The sequence below is a fragment of the Tinamus guttatus genome, unplaced genomic scaffold, assembly GCF_059628265.1.
Source record: "Tinamus guttatus ecotype Peru unplaced genomic scaffold, ASM5962826v1 Tinamus_guttatus_pri_ptg000503l, whole genome shotgun sequence".
Lineage (NCBI taxonomy): Eukaryota > Metazoa > Chordata > Aves > Tinamiformes > Tinamidae > Tinamus > Tinamus guttatus.
This window is the reverse complement of record NW_028289037.1, coordinates 3,597,021-3,624,254: the sequence shown is the minus strand read 5'-3', so window position 1 is coordinate 3,624,254 and position 27,234 is coordinate 3,597,021. Positions and strand designations below refer to the sequence as shown.

General features: G+C 36.6%; 1 protein-coding gene across 1 annotated transcript in view; it reads left to right on the top strand.

Moving 5' to 3' along the window:
• THSD7A (thrombospondin type 1 domain containing 7A) overlaps window positions 1–27,234 on the top strand; it is a 169,434-nt gene that overhangs the window by 85,561 nt on the left and 56,639 nt on the right. Inside the window, exons 8-9 of the mRNA XM_088533515.1 lie at window positions 17,812–18,003; window positions 25,005–25,239. Of these exons, the coding sequence (XP_088389641.1) occupies window positions 17,812–18,003; window positions 25,005–25,239 (427 nt within the window). The remainder of the gene's footprint in view (window positions 1–17,811; window positions 18,004–25,004; window positions 25,240–27,234) is intronic.

Sequence of the window (27,234 nt, the reverse complement as noted above, 5' to 3'; positions counted from 1 at the left end):
AAAAAATATGCTTACTTTTTAGCTTAACTAGATTTTGGATGGTTCAGTTTTCCTACTGTTTGTGTGATGTTGTTTACTTACATATGTCATTTCTTATTGTATAGTAATATAGATATTTATGCGTGTTATAATTTATAGTAGCTAGAATTTATTGTAGTCAATCTATGATTTATTGTAATCATTTGTTGTGATGGATATTGTAGTTCTCTGTTATTCTACTTAAGAGTTACAAGATTCGCTGCTTGCGCTAAGGCATCAGGCAAGCTAAGTGCACACTCTTCCCACATGGGTCCCATTTAGTCCTCTGTCCTTCTCCCATCCTGGCGCATATATCCCATTTCACAAAACACTCTAGTGGCAGATAACAAATTCTGGTCCACAAAGTCAAGCAGAGCATTTCCTTGCAGTCTGTTGGGTTTTGCGTGGATCCTCATGAGCAAGGTGGTCTGGCATGAAATAATGAAATGTTGCTATGGTTTTGATCTAAGTAAGTGGCACGTGGTGAATTTTGTGCAGAAACAACATGTGAATAAGGATTAACTGTCACTGAAGTTTGTTTTGCTACCTAAACTGAACTAGTCTTTGCTTAAAAGTCCTGTCTTTGCTTCCTTCAAGATTTTTTTCATGATTTCATGTGAATTAATTAGTGAATCATAAATCTGTGTCTTCAATCACAGAGACTTAAGTACTTTAAAGCAAAAATGTGTTTTCCCTTAGGCTTCTATGTGATAAAATGAAAAGGCTAGGGTCTTAATTTTCAGAATGAGCATGGTATTGTTTTGGTTTTAGCATAAGAATAAACTCCATCCTGATAAGTATCTTCTCTTTCTGTAGATTATATCATTATAGATATATTTGAAGTGTAGCTCATGGGATAGCAGATCTCAACTTGAGATCTCTTATTTTACAATTAGAATCAAATAGCAGTACTGTGAGGTTATTGCATGTAATTGCAACAAGCTTCTCTGTTGAATTTGTTGTAAAGATAAGAGTCATTACGGCCTTGGAGACAATAGCAAACAGTAGATTATTCTCCTGTGTTGTTGCTGGAGGGCTATGATTGCCATTCTCTTTCCGTGGTGCATTGTAGTAATCAGAATTTTCATTCAGGCTGAAAAAATGTGACAGTTAGTACCCCAGGTTGTCATTGCAGGGGCTATAATGAACTTTGATGTATTTTATTGTATAAATGAAACTTCAGCCTTGTACCGTGGCAAGAGCGTTGTCAGAATATTTATTCCTAGCCTGTCTTCCAGGGAATTTTACAAAAGAACACCTGTGGGGGAAAATCATCTTTTTAATTGTAGAAGCCCCAAAATTGCACATGGTCTGATCGGATTTCTTATATGCTATGACTTTAGAATTAAAATTGATATTATTTCAACTACTTATTATATATGTAAGATATATGGTGATGTACACACAGATGTATATATTTATTTAATTTGGATAAGCTAAATCTCACTTATGAAGAGTGAGAGACCCATTTTCTGTGGGCCTTGTTCAAAGTCACTAATTGCTGGCTTACAGTCAGCTCCGAGGGGAAAGGGGACTTTTACTGCCACCCTGCAGTGTCACTTAGCCCTTAGAGATGGGGAGAGCTCTTGGAAGAGGGAGCCGTGACAACAGCGACACTGTCCTTTTATATGGAAATTCCTGCAAGCCTTGGAAGTAGCAAAGTTGTTCCTGAAGTTGCCTAGGCAGAGCTGCTTGTGTAGCTGAGCGTCCCACGGTCTGGTGCCACCCTCATCTGCCCGTATACGGGTGACTCACGTACCGTCTTTGGTGAGACTTGAGTACAAATTCAGAGCACCAGCAATATTAATACTGACACTTTCTGTCTGTTTAGGGTTTGAATCATATATATGCTAAATGATTCACAGGTAGCTGTTGGTCTTCATTCAGTTTTGTAATGGAAAACAATGAGAAAAATAAGTGGAAACTTTTTGTGTGTCCTGGTATAAATAGTTGCTTCTTCTGCCCTTTGTATTATGCCAATACACTCATTGTACAAAGAAACAATCAGTTTGGTGTCAATTTATGACTTCGTTCTTTAAAAAGAATAGGAGAGTCAGTTCAAACCTGAATTACACTGAATTACAGGAAATCCTGCAAGAAAACCCAGATCAAAATCTGGCCCAAACTCAATGGTCAATTAGTTGGAAAATGTAGTGGCTAGTGATAGTTTCTTTCAGCGCATATTGCTTCATACTTACAGGAACTTGGTTGGATGTGCATTAGTCATCATTTTCCAATGTTAATTGGACCTAATGTCATTATAGAATTGACCGAAACTGTTCTCTGCTGCCTGAGAGCTTTTTGGCTGACCGTCTGAGGCATTTAAATAAATGCTAAGATATAGTGGAAACAAACTTTGTTCTTCACAGTAGAGTACATAGAATATGGAATGTATATCCCAGTCCTTTCTTTCCTTTGATCTATCTGGCTATGTAAAAACAATTGAACATTTTTAATAGTTTTACTGGGTGTTTGTTATACATAATAATTTGTTACTGAAAACAGAAAAGGTAAAGTTATAGCCTTTTTAAAGGATCATAAAATTGGTACCCTCAGGCCGTAGTGTTCCAGAACATTGGATTTTTAAGGCATTTCTGTTTAACAAGATTGTTTGCTTTATTTAGTTTCAAGGTGATTGCATAGTACCACTGAAACTATCCCATTCCAGTTCTGTAATCAAGAAGCTTGATACATACTAATTCTTTTGCTGAAGAATGGCCACATTCAATATGTCATACCAATTCCTTTTTGTGTCTTATCTTGCCATTAGGAACGTGGACAAATCCCCATTAAATCCCATATAAAATTAGCTCTTTTTAATACTTGTATAACCTGATGTGATTTCATTATAAGAGCTGACTGCAATACATCACTTTCTCTCTCAATATCTTTTGACTGCAAATAATAATTGGCTTGGAAGAGTGAAGCATTGACTTCAGTTAGAGGAATAAGTAAAACAAAACAAGAGTTTCATCAGTGCAGTGCAATAACTCATTATTGCTGGTCATAGTGCAATAGATTCTGGTTTCCAATTTATTGTACATTTTTGAAGACAGCGTTGTGGTTGTTTGTATACAATGCCTTTAGAGACATCAGTGTTAAACATAGTTTAAAATGTAAAAGCTTAAAATAGCTCAAAATGTAGCTTAAAATGTAAACTTACTTAAAAGTAAGGTAAAAATGGGTAGGCCAACTTAATTACCTAAATCTTTATGTTGTGTTGTAAATAATAATTTGGTTGTCTAATCATAAGAGATGACTTTGCTATTTTTTGTTACATTTACATCTAAAATGTACCATTACTTTGCAGAGAAAAGTGGGCTTGTGCACTTCAAATATCAGACTTCTAAGGGTAGAAGTTGTCCATGGTGAAAAGCAAAAGTATTCACAGAATATAAGGGAGCTTAATTACAAGTTTCATGTAATATACACTCATAGTAATCTGTGTTTGTGTTTTATCAAACCACCAACTGAAAACACATGATATTGCAAGAACTGCATGTTACAAATTCAGTAAATTAGTTAGGGAGGTGTTTTGATTTGTATCGTGGCCTGCAAAGCAGGAGCCCAATCCTCTTTAGATGTCGAGCTTTGTAGATGTAGATTAGATGTAGATTTAGCATAAAAATGCTAAAGAGTAACAGTTGTGTAGGCATTTTAAAATACTTGTTTTTAGATTGTACAGAGATATTTGTATTTTCCTGGCATCCTCAACAGCAATGGTAAATTTTCTTAATAAACGTTGTAAAGCATTGAAGCTGTGAAACTATTATGTTCATAAATCATGGTGGTGATTAAAACATCCTCATTAGCCATATGTGTCAAGCCAGAATAAAGAATAGGAATTTTATTTGCAGTCTTCGATCCTTAGGCTACTCATTGTCTGACCTTACTTTCACATCATAATTTTTGTTGAGCACTAATTAATCTAAAGCCACTCTTTACCTGCCAAGAAATATCTGATTTCACACGACTGTTGTAGTTGCAATTTAAGATAATTTGTGTCGCTGGCAACTCCCAGGCATTGCACTCATCTGCATCCAATGCTTAAGCAAACTTCAAACCGAGATATTTTGAACACAGAGGTTTTGAGACATAGCAAACTGCAATGATTTCTCCAAACTCAAGCAGACAACACTCTCTCCAGTGTTCCCAGGGTCTTGTCCAGATTTTAGGGCTAGAGGTTGGTTTTGTCAGGCTTTCAGCTACGGACAAACCCGCTGCAGAGGAACAGATTTGTGCTCAGTGCTGGCCTTGGGTTAAAGGGAGAAATGGAGAGCAAGAAAAACTGCTAGTGGCCAAGCAGCGAGGTGAAGAGCGGTGGAAAGGTAGGGCTTGGCCCTGGCTTGCTGCAGATCAGTTTATTGAAAGCAGTGTGGAACTAAAGGGAAGTTACAGAGTCCTGATATGACTGAGATTAGAAGCCCACGTTAGCAGGATCTGGACTGCGTGGTGGTTTGGCCCGAGGAAAGATTTGCTAAGCAGCTGCAGAGGACTTGGCACAGCTAGGTGAAAGGGGCAGTGAGGCGACAGACTGGGATTAGTATCCACAGAAAATGAGGCTGGATGCCTGAGAAACGGGGGAGAGAGACATTCCTCCCTTTGGAGCTGGAACACAGAGTGCCCTAATCTGCTGCTGTTGTCCTGTAAAATCAGCGGGCAGAGCTGCATACAGAGATGCCCAGGCTCAGCTTAATACCTGCAACAGAACTGCAGGTTTTCGTTTGGCTTCTATCTTGAACTAGAAAACAGGAAAGAAATATCATGCCAAAATATCATTCATTAGGTTACAAAGCTGGTCGCTTAAACTCAAGGTAAATAAGGTTGCTTGTCTGGGCCTTATGCAAAGGTAGCAAATCAAGTCGTTAATTATTTAATTGTGCTGAAGTGGCATTTTTCCCCACTCAACCCATTCCCTATTTGTGAAACGATTATATCTCCCTTGGGATTTAAGAGGATATTTTGTAGTAATGAATGCTTTGTCTATAGGCTAGTTGTCTCATTCTTCAAAGTCTAATTTTGCTTTGCTGCTATTCAGCATCGGCAAAATATAAATACTACTGACCTATCACATCTTGAGTATTTTGAAGATAAATTTCTTGGTGTGTGTGATAGCCACACCAACAAATTAGAAAAGAATTACTAATGATGTTCTAATAACACTTTTTAGTTAATGTATAGTAAATAAAACATGGGCTCATGCCTTCTTTAACAGTGAGAATGGGACTAAAAATACTAAATAATGACTCAAGGAGTTTCTAGTCTGTGAAATGAAGGAGGAAAGAACCCAGTGGAAAAAGAAGTTGCATGTGATTATTCATTTAAAAAACAATACTTTATATGCAGGCAACTTTATTTCTGCCAATTCCAGCTATTTGTTTTGCTGACTTAATTTTGGGGTAATTTATGGATTAACTATGTCAGTCTTGCCGTAGGCATTATCAAATGTTTGGTTTTAATTTTACTGATTTGATACATCCTTTATTGATGCTGATATTATTTTAGCAAATTGCTGCATTAATATTTCCAGAGAGAAGATAGTAGAATACAAAGATAAGCAGGAACTAAATCAAATCTCTTCCTCTGAATACCTCAGATTAGATAAATTTTTTTAAGGGGAGTAAAAGTAAGATGCTATCTTAGTTCTTAAATCTTGTGGGAGACTTCTGTAAAACCAGTGATTTCATTATTGAGGAGATGAGGGTCTAACTTGTCCCCAGGATACTGCTGATTTCTCCAGGTAGATCTAAATCTGCAGTGGAGTCGGTCAGATCTCTGTGATTCTCTGATGGTACCTTGTGTATCTTAATGCCAACGCCAAAAAAGCTTTAACAATCCTGTATTCTTAGTTACGCCTCTGTTATTTTTGTTTTGGTGGTGTGACAGAGTTATTGTACTTCCTTAATTTAACACAGATTTGTGAGAGACAGTGTTTGGTGTTCACCTCTGCTTGCTCTCCTGAGTGCTCTCCCTCTGGCTTTAGATAGTGAGAGGCTGAAGAAAGAATGAGTCAAAAGTATGGCTTAGTTTGGGTCTTCTAAAGAAGAATCAGTTATGAAAATATTTTCAAAAGACGAGATTAATTCACAGCCTGAGCACCTAAGGGCATGCTGTGCTTCCCACTTCTAATGCTGAGGAGATAACTCATTGGATGATGGATAAAAAAGTGGTCTCCAAAGACTGCATTTCTCGGTCACTAGTGGAATACAGACAGAAGCATCCATGAAGGCAATTATAAAACTATTTCTCAGGAAGGTGTAAACATGACAGTGATAGTCATCTCCTTACACCTCTCGGTTCCTGTGTTTTACCTGTGAGTGAATTGAGCTGTCATATCACATATAGAGTGACAACGCTTTGCTAGCTATAGCCGGATGAATAATGCAAAGAGAATATTCGTAATCATCTTTTCCTGGAAAAAAAAATCCTAGTTTCTCTTTTCTTCTCTTTTTATGATCCTTTTCAGGTCGCATGTGTATCTGTGCAGCGGGAATTATCTTTGCAGTAGTGAAATTAGATAACTGGCAAACTGTAAAGTTCATCTAATATTCTAGCAGTTGCATGTCATTAGTCCTTCTTTTCAGCTATGAGCCATGCACTTGCATTAGAGAGTGGAATAATGTTAAAATGTTAATGACCAGGTTCTAGGAAAAAAAGCTTGATGAAAGTGCAGTGCTGGAGAATGACTTATGAATCAATTCATGATGCAAATTTAGAAATTTAAGCTCAAAAGTTCACAAGTCCTCCAGAATTCACATTATGAAGAACATGAAAAGCCTGAAGTTTGTGAAAGTTATGGCTATCTAATATCTCTTTAATATCTCTTTAAGGTAGCTGTTCAGAATATGTAGATTGCGGTCTCAATGTAGGGAACTGCAGGAAAGAGAAGAGTGCTGCCATTCAGTCGACCTTAGCGGAGCCATCATCTTGTTTCCATGCTGTTGTTTTTATAGTCTTGCCAATTATTGACCTTTTTATGCTTCTATTCCTAAGTCAGATCTGTGGATGTTAATCTAGTTTGTATCAGTTCATCAGGATTAATTCATTTCCAATTAAACTGATTTGAAAACTTTAATGTTTTGTTGCTTTACCCTAGACTTATTCTCCATGTATTTTTCGCTGCTTGTGTGGGACTATTGTCGAATGTCTAGCGGTCAAAATTAGGCTAAGCATAAAAAATCTAAATTTTGTCAAAGGTACTATTTTCACTCTTAAACATTTTACACGTGTGGAAAAAGTGTGGGTTTTTTTTAAGTCATATGTTTATATGTGTATAAATAGTTCTCTGGCTGAGGAGACATTATGAGACTAATCGACAGATGTATGTTTTTAAGGTGAGTTGGTGCTTTTGCCAAGTGTTCTTAGAAAAACACTGAGAATTTTCCAGTGACCTAATCTTTCACGCTTGTTCTATGCCTTCCAGTTTCTTTATAGCTCTGTCAGCACTTTTCATTTCCTCTCTCTATTCAGCTTAAAATGTGGCCTATTGGTTTGACATATTGATCCCACTCGGTCCCACGACTAAGATTGATTTTATTCGCAGTGGGACCATAGCTTGTCCTCAAACTTACTTTTTCTTTCATACAAAGAGGACATTTGATTGGCTTATTTGACATTAGAAGGCAACAGCACTTGGTTATGATCAATACATTTGTGTTCTCTGTTCCTTCTTGGTCTTGGTAAGACTACATTAACAAATGGGCCATAAAATGTTTCGAAATGAAATGAAAAACCTGTCAAGCACTAGAAAAATCTTGTTCCTGTTTGTTAGGAAGTGTGCAGGTATTCCAGAAATATGTGACTAAAACAAATGTGACTGGTGCAAATGTGCTGTGGCATAAGGACAGGTGATCTTCTACTAATAGCATTTCATGTTCCAGCTTTTTGTTTATTTTGCCTCGTCTACCTGATGACACTCAGGAAAGCTGATCTGAATTAGCTGCAAAAGTAAGTTAGCTGAACTGCATCAAATATGCATGTGAATCTTCTTATTAAGAGCTAGAGTGTCTTTAATTCTATTTGTTAAGAATTTTCTCTTTCATTCTGAATAAGGATGCTCATACAAGGTACATTTTCACTAATCTCCTTTAAAGTCCCATTTTAATTAATTTGGATTAATTCTTCAGTACTGCTATTCAGATAAGTTATTTTCAATGATACTCACTATAATAAGACAGTAGATACAGCCTTTTTCATGTTGGTGCATATTCAGTGGTTTCAGAGCAAGTGAAAATTTCAAAGACACTATCATTTATAATAATGAGTTTTCTGTTAGTCTTTGAATATGTACATAAAATGTGTGGCATACATATCAGTCATTTCTTGGTGACTTAGAGTCTCAGAGTTTAAATGGCCGTGTTACAGTCACAACGAGTGCTATAAGATATCTTTGGTGTGCCTGTGTATGTATGTGGCAGAGTAACATGTATAAAAATGAACTATTTTTTTATCAGGAGCTTCACAGCTAGCCGTGATTGCTGCATGCTTTGGGGAACTGATATTGTTACTGCCATCACTGCTGACACCACAGCTAACAGTTACATAAATACACGTATAATTACAGGGAGTATTGGAAATCTCTCCTTCTTGTTCTAAGTGTAATGTATGCCAAATAATTTTCAGCCTGAGCAAATTTAGGAAATAATGATGACGAAAAAAAAAAAAAAAAAGATAGCATAAAAGAATAAAGTAGATACCACAAGTTCTTCTCTGTTTCTTATTTTCATTGTCCTCAGAAAATTTCTGCTTTGTTCATTTTCATTCTCCTCTGGTAAAGAATTCGAGGATAAATAAGAAGTTAGCACTTTATTGGGGAAAAAAAAAAAGAATTTTTTTCCAGACAAATACTCCAGGTTACTGTCTTTTAAAATATGTTTCTGAGTTAGCATAGTTATGGAATATTATTTTTCATAGTGTTATTTAATCTGCTCTTTTCTACATATGTGACAGATGGCACTGCATTTTATAGCTAAAAAACACTATTTGGATAAAGAAATACTATTTCTTTCCATATTTTTATTCTTGTCTGTCAAATTTATTTGTTATCTAGATGAATATAATCCTGATAAGGGACTTTAATATAAATAGAGGTACATATGTTCTTCTATTATCAGACATGAAAACAAAACCATTAATATTGCATCTGAAGAAGTGAGTTTATTATTATTAACCAGTTACATCCAAAGAACATACTCTTAGCATCTGAAACAATTTTAAAGTTTTAAAATCGGTTCTTTATTTTTGCTTCAGAGTCTTTCTTTTATTGCTTTCATTATTTTATCTGTCAAATTTAGGATTGTAATTATTCTTGTAACTCTTACATATATGGTGAATGTTCCTAGTGCTTGAAAGAATGCCAAGTTGGTTCTTCACTGGGTTGCATAGTGGTGACTCTCTTTTCTTGAAAATTTGATTATTGAAGCTTTAGATGGTTGTAAAATAGCAAAAGACATTTTAGGATGTGGACTGCTTATCTGAGTAGCATAGCCACTTCCAAATCTTTTAGCTGTCCAATGCACTGTCTGGAGTGGGTTACCCATTTCTGCATTCTTGCTACAGCAGCTAATACACTGTGCACTGGGGAAGGCCAGCAGGCACTGCATTTTCAGCTGGAGCTGGGGTGGAAATAGGAACATTTACTGATTTGTTATAGAGAAGTAGGAGGAGGGCTCGTGTACCCTGGTTGGAATTAGATTTCCACATGAATTTGGGAGTTCTTAAAGTCACTACCTTGAGAGGGGTCAAAATCTCTTCTTCCAAAAGGTTGAATACTTGAAGAAAATTGCACCAAGTCTTTAACATGAAGGTACTGGTTATAAAATGGTGTATTTCAGCTCTTTCAGGAATAGAAAATCTCAAAGAGGTCATCATTTTCTCATACATGCCTTGACATGCCATTGCTTTTGATTTAGGCAACAATAGGTATGCTGGGTTCTGAGCCCCAGCTATTTTTCTTCTTGATTGCATTGGTTCCTGCCATGAGCAGTATTTTTTGCCCTAGCAAATGTTTACCTAAAAAAAAAAAAAAGAAAAAGAAAGAACATTTTAAAAAATAGCATTACATTAAAAAAAAAAGTTCGTATTTTCTAGTATCTTCTAGCTGATAAAGAAATGGCATGTGACTTTTAATATATCTCACTGGCTTGTATGCGCAGTCATAATAAACATGTAAATATTATGAAGATTTATATGCTTGTTTTATCAGGTCTCTTATTTTTAAAAATGCATCCCTGTTTATGAAATTCATGGTGTGTTTTTTTTTTTTTTTTTTGAATGAGGGACCAAAATATGATGCTTACCATTTTCTCTTAATAAGGAAGAGACCGTGTGATATTCTACATCAAAAGCAAAACCAGAATAAATTTTTACACACAAACTGACAACAATGTTTTAATTTCATTAAATTACTAGAGCAACATTCTTACGTTTTTGCATAACCAACAGATGTGAGAAATAGTAGAATATTTGTCTTCATTGAAATCAGTGCCATTTCTACTTAGGCTTCTTAGAAGAAAATGACTTCAGGAATATTAACCATCAACTAATTAAGCCATACTTAATTAAATGCAAATGCTACTTAGCGAAAGCGATTGAGAGAAAAGCATGTGGTTAGGGATTTAGAAACTGGTTTAACACTGAGAGTGTTAAGCAGTAGAGCTGAACGCAGAAACTTTCCACTTTATAAGAATGATACATAGAGAAAATATATGATCTTTTCAGTGTTCATTGGAAAACTTTGAGGTTACATGAAAAACTTTGAGATTACAGAGGCAGAATATACTGAGGCCATAAACTTTAGGTTAGTAACTATGTTTAATAATCAAGGGTGTTCAAAAATTATTCAAAATGTTGGAAAATTATCAGCCTAATTCCTGTAGAAAGATATCTTGACAGCTGGTCATTCAGGATCTAGAATATAAAAAAATTGCATGTGAGCATACATACTTTTGCTATTGCTTTCAAGGCCATTTCCATTTTACTAACATTAAAGCTTACATTGACATCCTTTATCTTCAGAGGAGATATGAATAAACACTGTCAAGATATTATGAAGGTGGATGGGATTAATAAAACATTTAAGATCCCTAATGTCTGTCAACGAATTTATTATATATAAAGTATTGAACTAGTTAAAGAACAAAAATTGTTCTTTTATACTGTTTTTTTTTCCTCCAAATATTCTTCTTTAAGATTTTTGTGCTAAACAAGTCCCTAAATGATGAACTGCATGTAAATATTTTTTCCCCTTTCAGTGGCTTATTTGATTAGGTTTTCAGAGATTAACTTCTAAATTCTCTCTACAGAAAAATCTGGGTCAGCCTGTCATGCGAGTGCATGGATTTTAATTAGAAACATGTGCTAAGAGAAAGACAGCCTTCTTCAGAAAATATTGTATAGAAGATAAAAAAAATGCAAAAAAATACACTAATAAAAAAAATATCTCTGTGTGAGACGTGTCATACTGGATTTTCGATGATCAGTTCTGGTGAAGCTACAGTGAGACAAGAAGGTTTGAGGAAGACAGGACAGCAGCTGCCAAATTTTACAAAAGGGCAGAATTTAAATGAAAATGTTATGGTCCTCTACTTTTTGCTATGCATAGACTGCAATGTCACTTCTATCTGTTTTGATCAATGCAGGGAAAAGCAAAACCATACTATTGCTGAAGCACTACGGTTTAGAAAGAAGTTAATTTGCTATAACAGTGCGTGCTAGGCAGGCAGGATATTTCCTTCATTTCTGGTAAGCTTTGAGGACTGATAATTCCTTAGTGATGTGAAAGGAAAGCAGTGGTGTTAGGAATGAAAAAATAATGTTGGTTCTTCCTGGTGTTTTATCATGATCTGTTCATTAGCAGATATAAGGTGTCCTGTCATCTGAAAATGTGTTTTTGGGTGATGATTTGAACAACTTTTCTGTAATGTGAAGAATTATCCACTAGAATTTTAGTCTAAATATCAGCCAATATTTAGATAAGATTTTATTAGTGAAAATCGAGTACAGAACTTGTGTGGAGAGAGAGGAATAGAGAGTGAGGGAGACAGGTCATGTATAGAGCAAGTTTGGGCAAATTTGTAAGATATTTTCTTATTCCATTTTGGTGGTTTGCTTGAAGGTTTGATTTTTGTGTGTTTTGGTATACTGACATTTAGAGGAAGCACATTAGCATTTTTATGGTACTGTTATAATCCAGTTGTGACACCCTCATAACTTTGATGCAGTTACATTTTATCGTAATATTTTCTTGCTTGTTTTGTGCTGTAAAGTGCAATTAAGACAGACATTTAGGCACTTGCAAATTGTGAGAAGAAAATGCATTTTACCCACTTTCAGTCAGATTACCTTTATATAAAATTAGGAAATCAATAAATATAATAAATAAATATAAAATTAAAAAGATAAAATTATTGCACGTAGAAACGCCTCAGTAGAGCAATATATGCTTTGCTATCTTCAGGTATGGAGAGCTGCAAAAGCGAATCCCATAGGAAAAACAGCACTTATCGTAGATCTGTTTTCACCAGGTTTTAATACAGATAGATATACATTCCCAGATAGTTCAAGGCTGAGTTCATCCTGGTGGACACAGTTCACTCACACCTCCTCTGCCAAGAGGTTATTCAGTGTGCTCAAAGACTGACCAGGATATCAGTATGAGGTTCCATATGGATCTTTACATGGAATGATCCTATGTGGAAAATTGCGTGGGTAAAGAACAGCCTCTTTGGCCGTTTCAGCCATCCAGCTCCACGCAGGAGGCAGCCTAACACTTTCTGGCTGATGTTTTTTCATCATGGGAAAGGAAGGAAAACATAAATGGCAACCGGTACAAGCCATGCAGATTTTAACATGGTGTGAAATGACTGAGTTTCTTCCCGCTGGCTAGTGCAACTAACTGATAACAGTGTGGAAATGAGGGTTGCTGTTCATATTCGTTTTTCTGCCAAGACTTCTCAGGCTTGTGGTCCAGCATCATTTATTTTGCCTGGACGGAAGCACCTGTGTCTCGAGGCATTTTTGAAGGCAACTAAAAAGCAGCCAGGCCTCCTTTGCCCACAGACATAGAGGATTTGCAAGCTGGGCTCGGGGTGTGTTACGAGGGGTTGGGGTCCCCAGCAGTTTTCCCACGGGTGACACATTGTGAGTGCCCCTTTCAGCTCCACGGGCAGGGTGAGAAGGCCAATGACACGGGTGTCAGCCGGGAGAGCGCTGCCTCTGGCTGATATAGTTACATAGAGGAAGCACAACGTATAGCCTAGGAGGGGTAACTCTATGTCCAGATCAAGGGGTCACTTGGACTATCATTCTTCTTCATGATTTTGCATTTGCACATCCTTGTTTTAAACATATCGATTTAAAAACACATTTTTTTGTTTTTTTTTTGTTTTGTTCCAGAGTCTCAGAAGTAGCAGTAAATTTGAGCAGGTTTGACTAAGCAGTGAGTGCAGAGGCTGGAGCCTGCAGTTTTAAATTTTATGCTCCATTGCTGCCATTAATTGTTTTACGGGTTTTAAACTGTATCTGTATGATTTGTTTTACCACTCTGTGATACTTCTTTACAGATTATTACAGAATTCTTTTCTTTAAATGACTTATAATAGCAATATTCAAAGCCCTCACATGAGTTGATCCTATTTATTATGAACTCGTACCAATTTCTGCCTGATTTGTATAAGGTAATAGTTTAGCCTTTGAGAGATTATAACTGGTTCCCAGGTCCAGGACTGAGACCAAGTTGATTGCTTGATTGCGTAGAACCACTACTGCATTTCTATTTTATGTTGATTTTAGAGGAAAGTTCAACCATTCTCCATGCCTCATTGAATCCAGCAGTGAGTTTGCTGTTCATTTTAGGGCTTTAAAATAATTTTGCCCTCTGTTAAGCAATTGCCTCTCCATTTACTGGAGGTCAGGATTTGACAGCAATTTTTACTGTGCACTGAAGCATATGTCATAGTAAAAGATACGCAATAGGCAACAGAGTTTTCTTGCCATGTCTTCCAGTAGTATTATTAGCTCTAGATTTTTTTTTCTTTTTTTACCCTTCCCTTCCCTTCCCTTCCCTTCCCTTCCCTTCCCTTCCCTTCCCTTCCCTTCCCTTCCCTTCCCTTCCCTTCCCTTCCCTTCCCTTCCCTTCCCTTCCCTTCCCATCATTTTAAGACATTTTAAGACAAGAAACTCAAATATCAGACATATTTTGCAGCTGGGAAAGAAAAAACACAAAGTAGTGACATGAACTAATTGCATCAAAACCTGAACCTGAGTCTTTGGGGTTCTAGACAAAGTTTTCATGGATATCACACCTGCTTTGTGAATATAATAAAACAACAGTGTCACACTAGCTAGACGGTCTTCACACCACAAAGTCAGCCACAAAGGGATTTTAATGTAATGAGCCTCTGTCCTGCTTATCTAGCAAGAGCTGGCCCAACAGATCAGGGAAGAGATGAAGGTTGGAGGGCTGGTTTTTCTGTAGTTTCCACTGAGGCCAGAAATTACTAGAACTCTCAGCAAGGATATAATCAGTTCTAGACATTTTATATTCTTGAGAAATAAAACCTTTGTTGCCTCATGCCATTTCTCTATATAGAAATTTCTAGGGCAAGTTGGAGAGTTTAGCCCCTAGTCTACATGTGTTGCATGAGAAATATATCATTCAACTATATAAGCACGAAACAACCTCCCAATGGGGAAGAGTTTTCTTATGTCACATTTTTGTTTCTATCTTTCTGGGGGTTTCTGGAGAGTGGAAGACAGTCATTTTTTTTTAGAGTATAAGTGCTTTAGGGCAGGGACTTTTCACTCATTTTTATGGAAATCTATGTGATCTCTTGTGTGACATGAATATATAACAGTAATACTCAAATATTAGACTATAGAGGACAAACTTTCAAGTGGGACTTTTTCCAAGTAGCTGTGGCCTCTACATTGGCATGGTTCCCAGCATACAGCTGAGTGTTCCTGGTAGTTGACTGCACTATGCACTTTAAAGAGGATGGCAACAAAGGTCAAGATGTTCATAAAACCATTAGTGAAATGTCAGAAACAATTTAGCCCAAGTAAAATATCTCCCCGAAGGTATGAAGTACCCATTATAAAATATTTCTTCCAACTGCATTTCTGTCCATTACCTTCATCAGATAAGAACTGGACTTCTGACAAAAACTGAATGCTAATATGTAAGATAACGTATTTATAGAATGTTTTCTTTGAACAAGCAAATGATAAAAGAGGACTCTGACTTGGAAGAATTTGAGGGCTTTTTTATTTTAAATATAAACTCCAAATGAAACTAAAATCTCCAAGCATAACCTGAGTTTCCAGTTAAAGTAATAGTGACTGATAGGTGATTGATAGGATTGATATGAGCTAGTTATAGTATTTTACTTCTGTCTTATGACACACTTTGTTATAACAGTGATATTTCTTGTGAGGTGTGAATATGTCCTAGCTGTTTACATTGTGGAAGCGGGAAGAGTTTGAGGATGAGGTTCATCCCCTTTCTAGCTTCATTCTTTCTCAAAGAGGTTTGCAGTCTGCTTGTCCTTCTCCTCCTCCAACCCTGACAAGTGCCATCCTGATGGAGCAGGCTGGAATCCCTCCTGCGCTGGCGATATCAGAGACAGGGTAGAAGGAGCAATTGATGTGACAGAGTCCAGAGTGGGAGTTAGAGCTTGGTGTGGGTGTTTTATAAAGCTCGAAAATCAGGGCTCGAAAATCTGTTTGGAATATGGGTAAATGTGGCTATGGAGACTGGCTTGTATCTCAAAGGTCTGTATAATTCAGATAAATACAACTATTTCAGACCATCCAGCAAGCATGAGCTGCAGGACTTGCCCTTGCTGCAGAGTTGAGGAGGGCTGAGCTTTGCAGTTCTGCAGTGGCTAAAGTTTCTTCAGAAATATTTGATGCTGGTTGGTGGAGCACTGAGGTGACAACCCTCATCTTTTCCTTTTTTTTAGGGGGGGGAGGGTGAAAAATTTGGTCATTAGTTATTCTGGGAATCATGATATATCTCTAGTATTGGAGAACCTCTTATTTCCAAGAATTTAGTTTGGCAGAAAATCTTTTTTTTTTTTTTTTTTTCAGAGTTTTTAAGACTCTCTAAAGGTTGAATGACAAGAATGTAGATTCTGTTTAGATTACTGTTTGATTCATTTTATTATTACTCTGTTAAGCAATAAAAGTCTAATTCGGGGCTTGGGTAAAGTAGCGTTTATAGATCTTTGCTTGATTTACAGCATACACAGTTCTCATTGGATTAGCTTTCAGAGTCCAGGTGGCAATCATTAACATCAGCTAATGTCTTTTATCATTAAATTACAGAGCATTTAATGATTATTTTTAACAAATGTTTTGATATATTGAGAACTTATTTTCATTGCAAATCTTGATGAGACATTATTCATTGTCATTAGATATTAAAACAAAATAGCTGACATGTTGGATCATAAAATACGTAATAGATGGTCCTGTTCAGTTCCATTGAGATTGCCTATACATCAATAAAATTTTAGTAGATCAATCATAACCCATTAAAAGTTTTTATGCCCTAGCACTGCAAGGATGATATAATACAAAAAGCATTCAGATGCTTTTGAAATTTTATGCCTTTCAGATAATTTTAAAGAATTTCCTATGTGTCAATGAGACTGGATCTGAACTTGGTTACATAGGGTTAATGGAGCCTTACGAGCCCCGAGGTCTCTTACATGCAGCTTTTTTACAGCTCCTTGGAACTGGCATCATGTATCAGGCTCCTGCTCATCCCTGGGTTCACTGAAATCACCTTCTGTCGTTGGAGTTTATGATAACAAGGATAAAACTTTAAAACATTGACTGCAAGTCTCTTTCTCATTTTTTTTTCTCAACTTGTCTAAAGTGAAGATTAATCCCGAAGCTTTTGTCACTCTTCCTGAGCATTTTTCATGTCTGAGAACTTCATTATTCTTCATGGATATGAACTGATCTGGTGAGGGAAGCACTTGGCACCTTGCAGAACTCACTGTTTTGTGATTAGGCCTCTGTTCTCAGAGATCGCAGACACAGCTCTACCAGACTGCTTTACAAAAAAAAAAAGAAAAAAAAAAAAAAGAAAAGGAATTCCGCCACTTTAACCACTGACTAGTATTTTATTAGGCAATTTATACTTGCCTGGGTCTTTTCAGCTTAATTAAGGTTGTTCTGATAGAATAAAAATGCCCACTCTGAGGTTTGTTTTTTTGTTGTTTTTGTAGTTCTGTGACAGTAACATTGGTTTGGCTAATTAGTGAAGACCTTATGACGGAACAAAACTCTCTGACTCCACCTTACGGCACCTGTTTTTGTATTTTGGTGCACAACTGCAGTTCGAAGAGTAAATTGGGGGTTATAAAACAGACACGGAACAAATTTATGGAGCTGGAAGTTAGGATACTTTTCTCCTTTCTCAACAAATCTATGTTAAGGTTAGGTGCATAATACACTTGCATTGTCTCTTTATACAGTTTTCCACGGGTGTATTAAATATTCTGTTATTCACAGTAGTGTTTTTTTATGTAACCAGAAATATTATAACAAAATGAAACATCAAAGACCACCCATGCTGGTGTCTGTTTCAGTGGAATGTCATATTAACCTAAGCTCCAACATGTTCGAACATCAAGGCAGAGGAGTTATTTTAACAACAAATCTATTTACCTTGTTTATGTACAAGAACAGAATCTAATTTATTTGTGAGCCCATCTGGGCTTGGTTGCTCATTTGAAGTTAATTTAACAAATGATAGACTGCAACGGGCCTTTTCTTTCCCAGGAGAGGAGGTTGACAGGCAGCTGTGCAGAGACGCCATCTACCCGATCCCCGTAGCCTGCGACGCTCCGTGCCCCAAGGACTGTGTGCTCAGCACGTGGTCCTCCTGGTCCTCCTGCTCGCACACCTGCTCCGGCAAAACCACGGAAGGGAAGCAGATGCGCGCCCGCTCCATCCTGGCATACGCTGGGGAAGGTAGGCTTGCCTGCTCGCGCACGCCCGGGCTTCCTGTGAGCTACCGGCTGCCTTTGCAATGTCCACATAATTCCTGAAGCAGAAAATATATATATATATATATGTTTTTTTCTTTTTTTTTGATATAGAAAGGTTATTTAAATATATGTCCTAAATGTAGTCATGGTACTTAAGGCCATTCTAAAGAAGTTTATTTTGCTGCTGATGTAAATTAATGTTGCCCTTTGTTATTTTGTACTACTGTCTGAAATTCAAACATAGTTTTCCTTTTTTTATATATTTAAATTAAGCAAGTGCAATCAGCAATGAAAGACATTTACAGAGGACTGTTAGTAACCCTAGTGATAATTAAGGTCCTGTTTTGCAAGTATGTAAGTATGAATGCTAACCAGATCAGAATTTTAATGGTTCCAAATGGTTTTTCTTTTTTCTTTTTTTTTTTTTGGTAACTTCTTAGTCCAAATTGGAAACTATTGTTACCACATTATTTATTCCTAGTGTAACTTTGTTTGGCCTGCAATTCCTCACTCATGCGAGTAGTTTCCATTTATGTAAGTGGTTTGCAATAAATACAAATAAAAGATATAGCTGTAGTAAGAAAGAGAAGAAAAACATTCTTATAGCTTCATGACCTAAGCTCATCTTTGATGATTTCCTCTGGTTCCTATAGCTGATTTTATTTGTTTTGTTTTTAAATGTAGGTTGTGTTTTGGACTAGAACAAATGTATGTGGTTCTAAAATGGCCACATTAGGCTTGCCAGTGTCTAACTGGTGAGCCCTGTCCTGGGCCATGCTTAGAAGCAAGAGGACATTTTTACCAAAGAATTCTTGGAAAACCGTAATCTTTTGCTTAAAAGTAACACTGCAAATAAGGTGAAAGACTATGAGAAGGTTGCATGCATGTTCTAATTCCCCTTTTAAATGATATGTGTTGTATTTCTTCAGAGTTAAGATGAAGTTTAGCTGAAATGTGAAAATTTTATGATATGGAAATAGTGAAACAAAATACCCATTATGAGAAATGTTAGATGAAGCTACGTCAGCTGTGTTAAGATGCCTTTAAAATTAGGAACAACTTTATTTCTGTGCAGTCCTTCAATTTTAGTGTGTCATATGGACACATTTTGAGAGGAAACACAGCACACATTTTTGGATGGCATTGCAAATAAATATATTTTTTTTATGTCTACTTGCTTTGTGTAGTTCAAGATAGAAGACATTTTCTATATGCTTACACAATTTTTACTGGAGACAGAGGTTTAACATCCTGACAAGTGAAAATCAAAATTACTCTGGAAATATTTCTGTTTTCTTATGCGGCTTTTTCAAATGTGCTAGTTTGGTTCTGAGGAGGACTTTGGGACCTAGCATATCTCAGGATAATATGCAAGGCAGAGGATGCAGCAAAGCAGAGAAGCACAGACTGAATTTTAAGCAGGTGAATTCTATTTCTCTCTGTTGTGTAATGATCAGAGTCAACAAGTGAGCACAAAGACAGATTGGCAGGTCTCAAGCCACAGAGGTGGCAGAGGTGAGAACCCTTTGCTACTGCTTCCCAAGCTAACTCATTACTCATTAGATGTTATAACTCCTCAGCTTGCTTCTAAACCTGCCCTGTTTACCCCTATTTAGAGAGGAGATTATTCTGAGCTGTTTTAAGATCGCAAGTACATCTTGCTCCAGTACCTTCAGCCTGATGTTCCTTTGCATGCTGTAGAAATTCCAGAGTGTATGTGTATATAAATATGTACACACATATATAAATGTATTAATAAACCTTTCAGACTTTCACTATGACTCTAGCTGGAATATACTTTCCACCTTTGCTTATATGATATTCAAAATGTATCAGGTTAGGTTCAATTTTGGGGCTTCACTGAAATTAGACTTACTGTCTCCTTGCTGCTTGTAAAATTTCTGCATTTCATGCATATTTGTGGCATGACAAATAACTGTGTGACCCCTCACCTGCAGCACGGTGCCGTGTGCCCGGCGCGGGACGCGCTGGTTGTGGTGGCAGAGCTGGGACGTGGCTGCGTGTTCGGAGGGTACAGGGTGTAGGAACGTGTTAATGGAGCTGGGAGGCTGCATCCTGCTGATAAAAATGAGGCAGCTCCACATGAACCTCTTTTGGAGGGAACCTACAGTTCTCCTAAGCTATTTAGAGCTTATCAAAAATTGCATGTTATTATTAACAATTGTTATGTGTTAATGTAAATTCTGTAAATACCATTTTAAACCCAAGCCATATAAATGCAAGAGCAATAATTCCTTTTGCATGTTAAAATCATGTCCTGAAGACAGCTATTAATTCATTCCTAGCAGTTCCACCAGTGATCCTTTTTGGATTTTTGAACTTTTTCTCAAATTGCTGGTATTAGAGCCAGAATAATGGCTTAGGTAAGCTGCTTTGTGGCAATTCCTATATAATATAGCCGTGGTATTTGTCAGTTTTCATTCAGAACACAATAGGACAAATGTAAATATGTTGTATGCAAATATACAATCCTCACGCTATCAGGATTGCAGATGAATTGATAAAAGAAGGTGTAAGTCTGTTGCCAACCTCTGAGTAAGGCCAAACTTGGCTTCTGAGATGACTTAAGTAGTCCAGGTTTATCCCTCTGGTTCCTTGATCTGATCCATGCATCCTGCTGCGAGATGTCACGGTGAATTGAGTCTACAAACCTGACAAGATCAAAGCATTCCAGTCATAACAAACACAAGGATTACTGCAATCCCTCCAAGTGACTGAAGTGCTTAATTCTCCTTCATCGGGTTACTTAAACCTGAATGACCCATTGAAATTACTGAGGCTGTGTAAATACATCTTAAATATGCTGTTGTATGCGAGTCTCAAATGGCATCTTGTGAGTAGATTGACTCTATGATTCAGTTTCTCTCTTCTTCGAATAATAATAATTTTAAAAAATCTGCCTTTTTGCTGTTAATATAGACAAATGAAAACCTGTGATAGAACTACATCGTTTCATACTTAAGTCCTATTTTTTTTCCTATTTCCCAGCTCTCCATAGTACTGAGTTGTTTGAAGAAACCATTAAGTTAGAGTAACTGGTCAGCAGGAAAGAGATGCAGTATAGTAGATTTTCATGTACACTTCAGAATAGGGGTAATTCAGCAATTCTGTAATTCCTTGTTTACAATGATAGAGTCACAGGAAGATTTTAAGGTTTTAATATAAATTACATTAGTGAAGACATTTTGCACTTAACTTTAGGGTAATTAAGATGATGTAAGCAAGTATCTCTTGTTGGTACCTCATTTACATTTCTGTCAAATACCTCTTCCTGGTGCAGCAAGTAACTTAGGAAAGTCATTGACTCAAAATTTAAAATGATAGCAAAGGACATAATGATATAAGCTGATACATCGCATATTTGAAGAAACATTTTATTTGAAACAGCCTTTTATGGCAATGATGGAAGCAGCGTGTGTGGATGCCAGTATCTTACTATGGTTATGGACTAATAACGTATAACACCAGAAGGACCATAAAGTATCATCTCATATATCACTGAATTGAATTGTATATAATATCAGCTGTTAATTTGACAGATAAGATTCCACTGTAATTAAACTGTATAGTGCAAAAGAAAATTTATATCTAAGGCTTTTTAATATATTCACTCTTCTTATGCTTTTAGGGTTGTTTTTGTTGTCGTTGTTTGGTTTATTTTGTTTTTAATTTGCATATATGCTCCTGCATGAAATTACCGTGCTTGGTAACTAAGCCAGAGGCATAGAATTGATTCATTGTTTTCCCAACAAATTACCTATTCCTCAAAGAATGAGTTTTGGAGAAGCCACGGGTTTTCATGAGTTTGGACTGATCTCAAGTGAAACAGGAATAAGAAAGAACATAGTCTTGGAGATGGCAAATGTGAATTTCAAGCTGGGCTTATGAAAGGATTTGTCACCCACTTTAGATACTTCAGATAGATATTCAGTTAGGGTGTTGTGTGCAAGTAAATACTTCATATTCTGGTTGAAATGCATGTGTAAAATTACATGCATTTGAAACGCATTTGCAAAATGACTGATATCAAAAGATTAATCAAAATGATCCTTAAATGTTTTTAAAATTCCAAAGTAGTTAGCAGTTAGAATTTATCAAGAAAATGTCACAAAAAAAAAAAATTTACAAGAACTCATCCTTGAGTATTCTAGGGTGAGGTGTCTTACACATTGTAAGTCCAGTCAGGCAGATTGGAGTCCAAGCAGGCAGATTTCTCCTGCCTCCAAATCAGGCAGAAAGGCAGTCTAAATATTTGGCAATTCTAATAAACCATTCAAGGAAACTACCTTATATCTCTGCTGTTTTGTGAGTAATATGCAGGTCCCTCTCTAAGCTTAGTTTTTCATTTCTAAATGTACTTGCTTTTGTTGAAGTATCCAAATCAAAAAGAAATACTGCATTTTTTATATCTTGAAATGTTTATTTTTTAGTACTGCCAACAACAATTATTTACTTTCCTCTAATCAGGTATTAAATTAAAATATTATTGCTGTGGGCCCATGGTTGTTTCTGATAGACTTATTTTATTTTTGTTATAACTATTTTATCTTTTGTATGGCAACTACTGATTTTTATGTTCCTGTTAAAGCTGTTCTTGTTTAGTGAAAGGCTCTCAAAGTTGAGTAGCTCTGATCTTGTCATGCCTACACAGATGCTATAAAGGACATCTCTAATTCCCCATTTTCCAACCCCTTCTGCTTTTTCTTTACCTGTTTTAGTTTTCCCTGTTTTCATTTTCTTTACCTATTTTAGTTTATGGGAACACAGGGAAATAAGGTTTTCCTGGAGAGAATGGCACATTGTTTTATATAAGGAGTATATTTTTAGTAATACTAATATTTATTACTACTGGCAGCCAGTAGTATTATTTCCAGATTCTGCTCAGTCTTTTCATAACTTTCTTATGCTTTCTGCTGCTTTCATTTGCACAGAACTGCATTGCCACTGGACTGCAGATGTTTGCACAAAGATTTTTTCCTGAACGCTTACTGTCTATGTCACTCTCTGTTTATGTTTTTAAGATTTTTTTTTAATTATCCTGAATATACATTTTTGCAAAGCTGTCAAATATGAATCTTAGTTGTCACTTTATTCTCAAATGCTTTAGGGCCTTGTGGATTGGCATCTGTTCCAAGGAGCCATTTCTTTCCCAGCATATACACCTTTAATTTATGAATTTGCTTGAGTGCTCCCTTTGAGCTTCACCAATATCAGAAAATATGCTATTTATATAATGTGAAATGAGTGAGTGTATTTTATCTTGCTAGAATTACCTCCCTGAGGTAATGTTGGATGGAAGTAGTTAATTTAGCAACCCTTAAATGTCTTTATCCATTAAAATTTTTCCCTTTTTACTCTTTGTATTATGGAAGTCTACTTCTCTTGTGAATCATTTTTTTTTATCCTATGCTAAATAATTTATGATTGTGCTATGTTTGATTTATTCCTCTTTTCAAAAATACTCTTCTTCCAATTTTACTTGCTTATATTTCTTTAGGAAAATGCGTAAAACTTACTGTATTGATGCTAAGTACCTTGAAATCTGTGACTATTCTGACAGATTTAAGTTCCATCTGTTCTGAATCAAAAAATGTAATTTTAGTCATTTTTGACTTGCATTCACAAGCTGTGGGGTTGTAGTAACCCCACTTTCCAAAACTTATAATTAGCTAGTGTTTGGTATGACTTCTTGAATGGTAGTAGTGGAATTAGTATCACATGTATTGTTGTTTTGTAGCCCCAGTAATTTTATCCCAAATTCAGAAGTTAAAATTATCTCTGGGGAGAAAATTCCAGATCTGAGATTTTATCCTGTAAGTTGATTAGAAGGGTCTCCTAGAATGACTGCTAGCTGTGCCATGAAAGCAACTTAAGGAGTATTTTCTACTCTAATGCTGCTAGATTTATTTGTGTTGGTGTATTTGAAGTATCCATTGTTTATTTATTATTATTATACTTAGTTTCTTCTTTAATATTTGTCAACACTAAGCGCTTAAAGCTCCCTCCCTTTTGCATATCTATAAGTCAAGGTGTCCATTCAACAGTGGGACAGAAAGGCTAATATGTTCTTTGACAAATGCTTGGTGTGATATATTTTTCTTTCAGAGAAAAGCTCTGTATTGTTCATATACTGTAACTAATACAAAACCATCTCTTTCAGATGTTTTTCCTACAGTTATTGTCTATTAGAAGAGCATATTATGTTATTTGTTTTTTTTCTTGGCTTTCCATCATCTGGAGATTGGAGTCTTACTGTTTCTCTGTGGACCATGAATGATTAAATTCTTGTATCTTGATTCTGTATGTCTTGCAGCACTAGAGATCTAGCAGACATATGTACTTGTTTGACTAGATATCTAGTAGCCTATGATCTAGTCTTATAAGAAAGCTTTTTACTTGCAAAGGATTGGGAAGATAGATTAACTTTGAAGTGCATGAATGTAAGAAAAGGAACACATTGTCTAAAAGTGGACACAACAAAGATAGCATTAGCGGAGCTTTTCTGCACAATTACTGACACATGAATGCATTTAATCCTAACCTGCGACAGCCTTTGTTATCTCAGTCTGGACCTGAAATTGCCAGCTGTGCCATGCTTCCTTGGTAATTATGTAACATGGACAAATATCCACTGGGAACTAGGACAAGAGTTCCAAAAATCTTGTTAATTGATCCATGAATTAGACATAAACAGTGGTCTCTAGGCATGCATAAACAAGAGCATGGAACCTCGTCTTCTGCTTAGAGCCTTCCTGCCTTCGTCTATTGCCTCATACAGTCTCTTGGAAGGGGAACCCCTAAATAAAAGTGCTAGCTACATAATATACATAATATACATAATATACATTTTTATTTACTGTCCATTGACATTCTGGCCTGTATCGTCTGTTCACTGAAGTTTGCCAAATAAAATGCTTTATTTTCTTCTACTGCATGAACTTTTGCCCTGTTTTGTTGTTCCAGGAGGAATTCAGTGCCCAAATAGTAGTGCACTACAGGAAACACGCAGCTGTAACGAACACTCTTGCACTGTGTATCATTGGCAGACTGGACCATGGGGACAGTGTATAGAGGATGCTTCTGTGTCTGCTTTCAACGCGTCTGCCAGCTGGAATGGGGAGCCCACCTGTGCTGTTGGGATGCAGACAAGAAAAGTAATCTGTGTGAGAGTCAACGTGGGACAAGTGGGCCCAAAAAAGTAAACTTCTTCAATTGAAAAAAAAAATCGTATTGCAATTACCCTAGTATTTTGCTTCTTTCAATGCGTATGATCAAGATGACTCCATGCAAAGACACAATACTCCCTTGTCTTTGTCATCTTTTAGAAGTACAAAACCAAAGTTACAGGGCTGTGAAGTATCTTTCTCACTCCTGATTGCAGTGTTCCTGCTCACCACTGACTAATTGCTAAATCTAGCTGGCCCCTTCACTTCGTCAGGTCAAGCCAAGATAAAATGCTTGGGGCCAGTGTGTGGTGAGCAGTGCAGCACCACTTTAGAGATCCTCAAGTGAGCTTCAAGCAGAGCTGCATCCGTGTGAGTTAGTGCAGAGCCAGGCAAACATTTTACTTTGGGGCTAAATATTGTACATAGGTAAGTGCAGCTGCCCAGGAGCAGAGCAGTGAGCTCACACAGTGCATCTGACACGGCAGTGCAGACATCAAGCTAGTTTGAAAACCTTTGTGTAGAGGGCTGAATAATTTACAGTTAAATATATCAAGAGGATTAAATACAGAATAGCTGCTAGTAAAATGAATTTGATACTATCTCCAAAGAGTTTGTCAGTGTCTAAATACATCTTATTTAGGAGAGACTCAGAGCTGAAATAGCTGAGAGCTGGGATCTTTCAGAAAGTTCCTGAGTCAGCTATTTTCACACTAAATATTTGTACAATGCCTGTCATTTCTCACTTTGTTCAGCAATACTAATTTCTAATTTACTTTAAATGGAAATGTGAAGAATAGTGCTAGCACAATCAGGAAACTAAATTGTTGTATGTGTACATTAAGCTGCTATTCTATCCTGTCATATGATACCGTTATATCTTTCAGTTGGTAGCCAGATTAAAAAAAAATGTAGTGATTTATCTTCTTATTTTTAAATCTGCTGTTAATGTCTTTGCCTTTGATTTGACCTTAAATTCTGGGGAGAAGGACTGTTGTATCATAAATGAATCCTGTGAAATAAGAACAAAAAATGTTGGTTGGTCCTTCAAACTGTCACATTAAGATTGGTCGATCGTTTCTACAGAACAAGACATTTGACATGAAAATCTAAATAAGAACCTTGTTTTAAACTTGCCTTAATAAAAAGGATTACTTTGGTATGATATAATCAATACTATTGGCCTTATCTGCCTCACAAGTTACAGACTTCAGCTCATATCACTTCTGTTTAATTTGACCTTGAATAAGGACTGCAGAAAAATCAATACATTGCTTTAAGCCACATATACTAAACACAAGCAGTATAAAAGATAGAAATTGTGTTCTAATTGAACTAATTGCCTTGTCCAAGGATCTGAAGAGGGATTGCAGTGCTTAATGCTCCTGAAAGATGAAGTTCTGTGTGAAACAGTAAATACATACAATTCAAACTTTTTGTAGCTTAATAGTTACTGTAGTTCTTAAAGGGAAAAAAGTAGTAAGCCAGTGTTCAGTACTTTTCAGAAACATGTTCATTTTTAACCCTATAGAAAATTTCTGAAAACACAGTCACTGTATGTAAATGGTGGCAAATCATTTTTTAAAGTGTGTTGACTTTATGTATGATACATGCATATGTATTCTGATCTCCTGAATCCTGTATAAACTAAAAGGCACAATTTATCTTGAAAATAGAGAGAGGGGTAAGAGGACCTTGTTATAACCAAGAAGCTGGCACTGGTTCACACTGGTGGATCATATTTGGAGAAGTTTGTGCAGATGGACAAGGAAATGCAGAGGCAGCTGATGGAAACCCTGAAGTAGCAGACACTACAGTTGAAGACTGCATTCCTGCAAAGCTGCAGCTCATTTTCCTTCCCCTTCTCGCCCCTGCTCCTCCTTCCCCCCGGACACAGATGTCCTTCTACCTCGACTGTGGGGAGCACGTGTTCCCGGCAGTGCTAGTTCAGGCCAGCTTGCCTGGGCTCCCACCAGCCTGGCGGGAAAGATGCTTCGTGCAAGCCAGGCTCCCCTGGCTCCCAGTCCAAC